This window comes from Octopus sinensis, linkage group LG7, assembly GCF_006345805.1.
Source record: "Octopus sinensis linkage group LG7, ASM634580v1, whole genome shotgun sequence".
NCBI classification, from domain to species: domain Eukaryota; kingdom Metazoa; phylum Mollusca; class Cephalopoda; order Octopoda; family Octopodidae; genus Octopus; species Octopus sinensis.
This window is the reverse complement of record NC_043003.1, coordinates 64,192,097-64,203,239: the sequence shown is the minus strand read 5'-3', so window position 1 is coordinate 64,203,239 and position 11,143 is coordinate 64,192,097. Positions and strand designations below refer to the sequence as shown.

At 37.1% G+C, this 11,143-nt stretch overlaps 1 protein-coding gene across 2 annotated transcripts in view; it reads right to left on the bottom strand.

Annotated features, from left to right (window-relative positions):
• Positions 1–1,661: 1,661 nt before the first annotated feature.
• LOC115213933 (four-jointed box protein 1) overlaps positions 1,662–11,143 on the bottom strand; it is a 131,518-nt gene continuing 122,036 nt past the window's right edge. For both annotated transcript variants that reach the window (XM_029782932.2, XM_036504811.1), the window contains exon 6: positions 1,662–2,220. In XM_029782932.2, the coding sequence (XP_029638792.1) occupies positions 1,803–2,220 (418 nt within the window). In that variant the 3' untranslated portion in view covers positions 1,662–1,802. The remainder of the gene's footprint in view (positions 2,221–11,143) is intronic.

Sequence of the window (11,143 nt, the reverse complement as noted above, 5' to 3'; positions counted from 1 at the left end):
TCTACTCACCCATGTTCTGGCACCTTTATAATTTCACCATGTCTATCTTTTGTGACACTAATGTTGATAGTTGCAACAATGAGAGTTATTTCTTTTAAAACTTAAATGGAAAGGAAAACCAATGGTGGGAGGTCCCATAGTCAGATATTTCCACTTAACCTTCTCATTACCAAATGCAGCACTAATATAGTGAGTGTTTGTTGTGTATATGTTATTAGAATTTTCCCTTGTATTGGTAGGGGGGCTCCAAAAGGGGGTCTCAGTGAGTAGTGTCCTTGCCTTCTTGAGCTAGTTTTCCACAACATTTCTTAAAAATCTTGGTAGTAGCCTTGGTCGTGGGACCACTCATGTCTAGAAACTGAGGTTGGGGGTTAGCAAGGGCATGCTCCTCATAGAAAATCCAGCTCCCAAAAAAAACCTCATGATAGCAAAGGAAAATGGGCACCAGCCAGTCCAGAGGTTTGGGTGGGCTGCACCTGCCTACCTTGGTTGCTCTGGCATTGAGATAGATCCAGCCACCCTCGTTAATGGGGACAAAACCCGCATTTAAAACACTGGATGATGATAATGATGATTGTGTCAAGATAAAATGCATCCAATAAACACTGTAACGTGATTGACTTTATAGAAATCATACCAAGTATGGAACAAAGGAATAAAATATTGTCTTTGACTCATTAAGGAAAGTATTACATCAAAAGAATTTACTTGCACCATGACAACCCATCCAAATGCAAAGTACAAATCATAATTGTTCATCACCATTTAGTGTCCACTTTGGCATTTTTTCATGGACTGGATGGATTTGCTGAGATGGACTTTCTATATCCAGATGCCTTTCCTGCCAAAGACTCTTTATCTGTTTCCAAGTAAGGTAATATTTTCCCATGGCCAGACATGTTTTTAAGCAAGATTGGAAATAAAGGATACTGCTTGCTTGAGGGTGACGCTTACAACTATCACATGGTATCAGGGCAGTATCACACACATACATACAATCATACACATACATACACATACACATACATACAATCAGTCCCACTGCGTTGCACCTTGGGCAAGTGTTTTCTACTATAGCCTTGATCCAACTAAAGCCTTGTGAGTGGATTTGGTAGACAGAAACTGAAGGAAGCTTCTTACCACACAGCTACAACTATGCCTGTGCCAAAGTGGACATAAAAGTGATAGTGGTGGTGATGGTGATGATTATAATGGTGATGATGATAGTGATGATGGTGATGATTATGATGGTGATAGTGATGATGATGTACAATTTGAATCTATACCCCAAAAAAAGCAAAAGAGCAACAACAAAACAATGAATATCTCCTAGAAGTTTTATTCTGGAAGGAACATATATTTCGTATTGATATCACCAACATCAAAAAAATGATGATATTACGAGCTGATGAGGGAACTTCCGCACTGTTGATCAACCTGCTGAAATAGCAGCCAAATTCCCTCAGATCACACTGTACTATCTTCAAAAGAGAAGCACATATTAGACAATGTAGTCCTAGATACATATTAAGACTAGATAGTCATAGCTGGATGGTCATAACTGGAATGCCTTCGATCATTGATCTGCTTGGTAAGGGCTTACACAAGGCTCAGCAACAAGAACAAAAACAAAACTGATATTAAGACAAGCAACAAAAACATCATGTGACACAAATAATTTATTATTTTTAGTTTTTCTCTTTTTTTCAATGGCCAATAATTATTATTATCAATATTTACATTTGTATTATTTCACAATATTGTATGTACATGTTTCTTCAGTCTATAGTAGAATGTATTTGTCATCTTGTCTTACAGTACTCAATCCAATTTGAAACTTCAGCTAATCTTTTTGAGAACATTGACTTGAACAGAGAATATGTGTAGTCCTTTGGTATTTTGTTTAATAAAGGTTCATGATATCGAGCAAAGTCTTCGAGTTTTAAGTGAGGGGCTGATAAGCTCTTCAGTGTCTGAAGTGAGTCGGCAACGGATTTCTGAAATATGCACATTGTCTTCAGCATTTGTTGGTGGAATGAAACAAAATTCTTCCCACTTATTTTGTCGCGATAAAGTAAATCATAAGCATCCAGTAAACCACTCTCGTTATCGATTAACCAGAATTTGCCGCTTGTTGGAGATTTTCGAAGATTGCGAATATGTTCCTGAAGAATGCTGGGACGTTTTTCTTTCAAAGCAGCATCTTGCATACTGGCAACTCTGCAAAAGAAATAGAGATTACTTTAGCAAAAAGAAAATTCTGGAAAAACTACTAGATTTCTTTTGTTTTTATATGCATTTTTGTCAATTAAACATTCATAATTTATTTATATGAAAGTGATTAAGGGTTCATCATCATTTAACGTCCACATTTCTATGTTTGTATGGGTCAGATACAATTTGCTGAGGCAGATTTTCTATGGCCAGATGCCCTTCCTGTCACCAACCCTCATCTATTTTGAAGCAAGGTAATATTTCTTCCATGGCATATCCACCACTGAAGACTGGAAATGATCAACATCACTTGTGTGATGGTGATGTTTGTTTATAATCATGATTCAAGATAAAGGAGCACACATACATACACATACATATAAACATATATATATATATATATATATATATATATATATAGGGTTGGCCAAAAGTCACCCGGCAGTAAATCAAAATTCCATAATTAATATCTGTAATTCTGTATTGACTCAAATGGAAAAGCATGTCACTCACGAATGACTTCAGTTTGAACAATTTTCATGTTTCATATTTAGATGCTTTTATTAAATTCATTCAGTTGTTAAAACATAAATAAATCTTGGAATTAAGTGGTTTTGGTTTACTGTCTGTTGACTTCTGGCCAACCGGGTATATACCATCTTCATCATCATCATCATCATATCATTTAATGTCCATTTTCCATGCTGGCATGGGTTGGATGGTTTGGCTAGAGCTGGAGAGCTGCACCAGACTCCAATCTGATTTGGCATGGTCCTCTATGGCTGGATGCCCTTTCTACTGTCAACCACTTTACAGAGTGTCGCTGGGTGCTCTTACGTGGCACCGCATGGCCGTTTTTATGTGGCATTACACAGGCACTTTTACATGGCACCTCCACACATGCTTTTCACCACCTGAGGGACCAGTCTTAATACTTCAGTTTCTGCCAGCCAATTCCATTCACAAGGTTTTGGTTGGCCCAGGGCTAATAGAAATCACTTGTTCAAAGTGCTGCCAAGTGGGGCTGAACCAAAGACCATATGGTTGGGAAGCAACCAAATGATTTTCAATTCAGTCCTTGGATTTCTATTAAGCTATGTTGTAAAGAAATTGAAATATTTTTGCAAAGCAGTTTGCATGCTTTAAGCATTTTATCACAGACATAGCTGTGTGGTAAGAAGATTGCTTCCTGACCACATGGTTCCAGGTTCAATCCCACTGCATGGCCCCTTGAGCAAGTGTCTTCCTATAGCCTTGGGCAGACTAAAGTCTTGTGGGTGGATTTGGTAAATGGAAACTGAAAGAAGTTTGTCGTGTGTGTGTGAATCTTTGTTTCTGCTATTTCTAATAGGTTGAGCAATAATGTAAAGGCTCCCTCATTGGGGAGAGAGAGAGAGAGAGAAAGAGAAAAATGGAAGGGGGAGTGAGTGAGATGTAGGGAGAGAGTAATGAGCTGTTTTCTGGTGGTGCTTGATAAACAGATTAGGGTTTAGTGAGAGTGGAAATTAAGAAAACTACACCAACAATAAAAAATGAAGGGGGAGAAAGTAAAAGGTAACAAGAGGGGATAAGAGTGTAATGGACAGAGGTCAGCAGTGAAGGCTAGTAGCATTTCACTCGTATGTTTGATATCAGTGAAATGCATTACTGAATGGTCAGCAGTATCTCGTTACTTGAGATAATCTGGATAGAGATAATAAGCTTTACAAAATTAAAGAGCATTAAGTACGGGTTTTATTTAGGATTATGAAGTGTGTTATTGAATTAAAAATTAGCTAATTTAATTGTAAAAGTAGGATAATATTTCTTTGAAGATTTTATCTTAAACTTTCTGTAATTTTCCCCCTCCTCCACCAACCTCACTCTTTCACTTATGTACTCAATTACATCTGTATAAATATAAATATAGAATCTGCAAAATATGAGACAGGCAGACCTGGGGTAGAGTGGGTGTGTCATTGATGATGTTGCAAATGGTTACAAAAGGACTTTGATAAAACCAGCTGATTGATTGGTTGATTGATTAAGCAACTAATCAAACAATTGATTACTTAATGGGTTAAGTGATTTACTGATTAACAGATAAAGAAGTGAAACAGAACCAGTGGATGTGTTTATTATTGGCATAATGACCCTCCCAAGATACTTTTATGTTTCAGCATACAGATTCACATCATGAATCTTGCAAACCAAATATAAAGACAAAACTTTTCTTTAATTCATTTTCACTTTGCTAACATTTTAATACAGCATCCATAAAGCACATTTAATGCAGATGAAGATCAATAAGGCTTGAGTGTGTCATCATCATCATCATTGTCTCTTCATGTCTTCATCATCATTATTCTCATCTTTGATACTGGTTTCGTATTTTGGCACAAGGCCAGCAAGTTTTTTTGGGGGGGACGTGGGAGTTGATTACATTGACCCCAGTACTCAACTAGTACCTATTTTATTGATCCCAAAAAGATGAAAGGCAAAGATAACCCCAGCAGCCTTTGAACTCAGAATAATAAGATAGACAAAATATGGTGGAGCTGGACGACAGTCACCACCTCCCTCCCCCCCAAAAAAACGAGCTTTCAGAATTTTTTTTTCCTCAGCTGATTCCTAGGATTTTGATGATGGAGATTCTGAATATGCAAAAAATCACATTTTCGAAATTTTAAATTTCCCCCTCCCCCCCCCCAATTAAAAATTTTTAACATTTTTCGAAATGTTTTTTTTGATCTACATGGGAAAATAGGGAGATTAACAATATGGCAAACAAAAAATTAATTAATTTCAAATTTCATATGAAAAATTCCAAATTTGATTCACACATCCCTTACCACCCAGCACACACACACACACACACACATACATACCTATACATAGACACACATAGATAAACATAGATGAAGTCCCATTTTGGAAGTATGTTAAAGTTTTTAGTAGACGTATGATGGAGAATTATTTAATATCATGTTTGTTTCAATGAGAATCGCTACCTTTAAAGCCAATGCCAGTACACCCTGACTGGCTCCCAGGCTGGTGGTACGTAAAAATCACTATCCAAACGTGATTGATGCCAGGCCCGCCTGACTGGCTCCTATGCCAGTGGCATGTAAAAAGCATCCGCTACACTCTTGGAGTAGCTGGCGTTAGGAAGGGCATCCAACTGTAGAAACCTTGCCAGATCAGATTGGAGCCTGGTGCAGCTGCTGGCTTTCCAGATTCAGTCAAACCATCCAACCCATGCCAGCATGGAAAACATGTTAAATGATGATGATATAAATGACCAAGACCACAACATTTTCCTGAATGAGATACTGGTCCATTGCAAGGTTCAAAGCCAGCAATTTGAGGGGAGGGGCAAGGTGATTACATTATCCCAGGGATGAAAATCAATGATGATTTCAGTGAGATTTGAACTTGAAATGTTAAAAGCCAGAAGAAATGTAACTAAGCATTTTGTCTGATGGACTAATGATTCCACCAGCTTACTACCCTGATAATAATAATATTCATAATAATAATAATAATATATGCCCTGATGCAGTACCAGGCAGTGGCTCTCATGGCTTCAGATCTTAACTGATTGGAAGTGTTATCCTGTACATTGTTTTGTCTTAGTATAAAAGATGGGCTGCAGCAAATATTCTGCTCAATACCACAGATTTGCTTATCAGTTGTTTGACCGTAACTAGTTGAGCATGTCCATTAGTGGCTGATGATATGTGCATCTCTGATCACGAGCAGAAGTAGTGGGGGAGCATCATAGTTGTGTGTTGAAAGGAATTCTTGGAGGTTTGGATAATTCACCTTTGGAAACATGGGTGGTTCGTTCAACATCCTTAAACAATGCTCATTCAGGGACCTTTTGAGTGGGATCGGCTGGCTACTCGACCAGAAGAAAATTCTAACTGGGCCCCACCTGCAAGGTCATGCGCTGTTTATCTTGATATGAGATCACCATGTAGCGCACATATGATTGTGATGCATATACCTAGTGTACCCTTATCAGACGGGTAGTCATGATGGGTATGCTGAGCTTCGTATATTTTACCCCAGTGTCACTTTGATGGCATGAACTGCTCTCTCACTCAATAATAATAATAATAATAATAATAATAATAATAATAATACTGTGTTAAAACACAAGGAGAACATTATGGTTAACATAGTCCTTATTTCACTGTATCTGAAAACAGGAAATGGTCATGGCTTGACTATATTTTGATCATCAAGTGGAGCAAGGATGACCTGGGGTTAAACACAAATATTTTTGTTTCCTTCTCTTGTCTTCATATGACTGGTATTAAGTAAGATGCAGAAGCATCAAACTTAGAACAAAAGAATGGATCTAAATCTAAAAACGTTGGGGGAAGGATTACTCCACCCTTTCTGTCAGCATCTCTAAACCAACAGAAGAAAAATCCTCCTCCTCCTCCTCCTACTACTACTACTACTACATGGCCTTGCTATTTGCTTTTGAGCCAAATTAACTAACTAACTAACTAACTAACTAGTACAGTGTCATAGCTGGAGCATGTGCTGCAAGGGGTAACCCACTGAGTCCATCCACCCTGGGACCTATACAGTCTATGCAAGCTTATACAACAAATCAAAAAGTGCTAACCCCACAAAAATGTTGCTTTGCAGACCCCCACCTTGCCTCTGGTTACACTACTGTACTACTACTACTACTACTACTACAGCTGCTGCAGCTACTGTTACTAATACTACTACTACTACTATACTACTACTACTACAGCTGCTGCAGCTACTGTTACTACTACTATTACTACTACTACTACTACTACTACTACTACCACCACCACCACCACCACCACTACTACTACTACTACTACTACTGTCACATTCACCATTACACCTACTACTACTGTTGCTGCTGCTGCTGCTGCTGCTACTTTCACCTTCACCGCATGCACTTAGAAATACACACTATCAATTTACAACACGTTTTCAATCCCGTGTGCAACATTATCTATCACCCAATTGCATTCTCCGTCCATATCAGTACAACCACCTCTTCTGCACACACATTGCCTAGGCCTTTGTTTGAGACCCCAGTTACTTTCTTCAACTAAATTTTCATCAAGGTTTAACCTAACATCACACTCGTTATTCATGGCTCATTTAATTTTATCTAGTCAGCCTTTTGCATTGGGATCCAAACCCTTTGTTTGCCATCAAGCTCATAAATCCTCTTTGTGTGTCTCTCTCTCTCTCAACTTCCCCCTGCATAGTTCTTGCCGATCAACAATACTAGCTTACGAAACAAAACATGTTGATAAAATTATGGAAATAATTCGCTGATCAGAGGAAACCAGAATAAGAGAAACTATTTATCATTTACAGAAATTGACAGATGTGGAAATGCTTGACAGCCAGCTCTTACTATTCTCATCATGTAAATATCTTTGAGCAGAAATAGTAATTATGAATCTCCAACTAATTAAGCTGATCCGGATATTCTGTTAAGAATAATTAGATTCTGCAGGGACTAACAACACAAGTCAGGACAAATTAGATAAACTTATGCATCATTAATTGATTTCAGAATGCAATTGTTATACAAGGCTTGAAATTGATGTTTTGATCTTTAACCTGGTTGATTAGGTGTCGTGGAATAAGATATATCATGCCTCGAGTATCATGATCGACTGTTTATCAGTGGAGGCAGGAGGAATTGAAAGCGGTTTTAATGTAATGAATCCAAAACATCAGAGGATAAGAGGCCAGCATCAGATCATTTTAATTATCGTTATTTGATGCAGGAATAAAAAAGTATTGTTTTTGTGGCTTCATTATGTTTTATGTTTCATGAAATGTGTGTTCATACATACATGCATATATGTGTATATCATATGTAATATGTATAGAATTATATGTATGCATTACATAGAGATATATTTCATTCAGCACATTGGATATTGCCAAACTGTCCAATCCATTCCAGCATGGAAAATGGGTATTAAATGATAATTACCTATCTATCTATCTCTGTCTGTCTCTCTATATCTGTCTGTCTGTCACTCTCTCTCTCTCTCTCCCTAATATATATATATTGGCCTGCTCACTTAGCCAGCAGTGTGGCATCATTTGAAGGCTAAAACAATGCAAAGCGTATTGTGACCAGCGATGTGTAGCAACATCTGATAGCCTGGTCAGTCACGTGATCACGTGATATATATATATGTGTATATATATATATATATATATATATATATAATTAAATAATAAGGGTAAAAATTGATGTTAATCAATTAAAACCAGTGGCTTAGCATATTTAAAAAATCCGAAGATTAAAAATTGTGATACATACAAAATTTAGAGGAATGACCATTCTTCGTGGTAATGGTGATTTGATGTCTATGTTTAGCATATAGGGTGTCCACTTTAATGGTCATTCCTCTAAATTTTGTGTATAAATATATATATATATATGTACATATTTTAAGTGTGCTGGTGCCATATAAAAAGGGCTCATACTGGTGTTTTAAAGCTGGCACCAGTGCCACATTAAAAACACCCAGCACACTCTGTAAAGTGGTTGGCATTAGGAAGGGCATCCAGCTGTAGGAACAAAGCCAAATCAAACCGGAACCTGGTGCAGCTTCCCAACTTGGTAGCTCTTGTCAAACTGTCCAACCCATGCCAGCATGGAAAATGGACTTTAAAGAATGATAATGATGATGATGGTATATTTTAAGTGTATAATATTACATAAAGTATGTATTATATATTTGTATCTCCACCAACATTTTGCATTGAGCACTCCCTCACCAAATTACCTCTCCTTCTCTGCCACCATTTGTCTTTTGCTCTTCTCATGCACCATCCCTGCCTTTCTCTTTCTTTTCTTCCCTCTCCACATGCCTGAAACCAACCTAACCATATGTCGTCTCCCTCACATCCTTCTCCTAATCATTGCTTCATTGTTACCATTCTGCTGCTCCCCACATAATTTTTTTCTGCATTGTCAATGATTTCCCATTTTCCCCTTTCTCTCCAAACTCAGGCATCATTGATCATCCCCATCCACCACATTGACCTTTCAACCTTCCCAATCTTTACAGTTGTTGCCTACCTCCTCTCTCTCGCTTCCCATATATTCTTGCAACATCCACCCATCTAGAAACCTACTTCCTCTGTCCTCACTCACTTCTGCACACATACCTTGAGGGACCACTCAGATGACTCCTCACCATTATCATTATTATCCCTTTCCATCTTCACCTGATCACTCCCACCCTTCCTTCTAAAATGTGAGTAATTACGTAGCTCCCTTACAGTAGGAAACCTGTTCTGCTCTGTCCCCTTTCCTCATACAATAACCCCTTATCTCCTAGTGTTAAGCTGTACCCTTGGGGTTCATAGACTTACAAGCTGCAAAGTGACCTCACTAGTACTGGTCGTACTTAGTACATGATGTAAAATAATTAGAGGTTTGGTCACCTTTATCAAAAACAGTGATATGAAATGCACAATTGCCATTTTCTTCCAATCAGAGTAACCTGGTTTTACCTAAATGATCCAGAACAACTGTTGTTATTATATGATACAGAGTCGATGACTTTTTTTTGAACGCATTTGGAAAAAATATCCAATTTGTATAATTTAATACATATTTCGACACTTAAAAAACAAATGTTAGTTTGTTGATATTTATATACACGTTATTATATACTCCAACATCATGGGGCTTTATCATACACAAACATGGAAACAACATAAGCCTTGGTGCTCTGAAACAGCTGTCATGATAAGACTATTACATAACTCTTTTCATTTACTTTGATTTTATAATCCATAATTTGTAATTTGTATTCTGTGTAAATATATGCTTTAAGCCCACTTTAAGCCCCTTTCTACTTTCATAACAACTCAATGAGGATCATTCTTTTAGCTAAATGTTGACACTGAAGACACTGGCACCTCGGTGTTGGGGGTTTGTTTTAAGTTCTCATCTGTCTGAACACTATTCTGTGGATACCCACACCATGCTTATTTTGCATTCGCCTACACACTTTGTATATATATATAGATATATATAATAATGTGTGTGTGTATTTATATATACATATGTGTGTGTGTGTATATATATATATATATATATATATATAATGTGTGTTTATTTGTATATACATGTGTATGTGTATATATATAACTTGTGTTGGGTTGGGGCATTTATATACTCCCGAACATTTCACTTTATTTTATGAATAGACTCAGACACACACCTATCAAGACTTCCACCCCATGTACATCCATAACCAGGATCATACACACACTCCCCCCCTCTCTCTCTCTCTCTCACACACACATGTACAGAAGAAGCTAACACTTTTAAATTGCTTTTGCAGCATGGAAATATGAATGAATTGTACAGCCGCAACCCTGTAATATATTTAACAGATTTTTCCACAGAGACTATTGTTTGCTTGGTTTACTTTCTTCATTACATAGAAAAGTCTTTCTGTCTATCAACATTGGATATGGAGTCCTGCTTACCGCCGGCTTCTCTACTTAACTAGTAGTTCAGTTTGACTGGAAGAAGTTAGCGTACTGGAACAGAATTACTTCAGTCTACCTCACATCTGATGACAGTTAAAGAAACGACTCAGCATCTGTCTTTTGCAGATGATGCTAGTTTGCATCATCCCTTTGCCTATTTATCTTAACATCAACACTTCTTGGTTTGGTTTTGTAATCACTATCCCATATTGTTGTTGTTAATGTTATTATTATTATCATTATTATTACTATTACTATTATTATTACTCTTTCTTCTTCTTCTTCTTCTTATTATTATTATTATTGCTACTGTTATTATCATAGTTATCATCATCATCATCATTATTACTATTATTATTGTAGTTATTCTTGTTATTACTTTAGTTATTCTTATTGTTTTTATTAT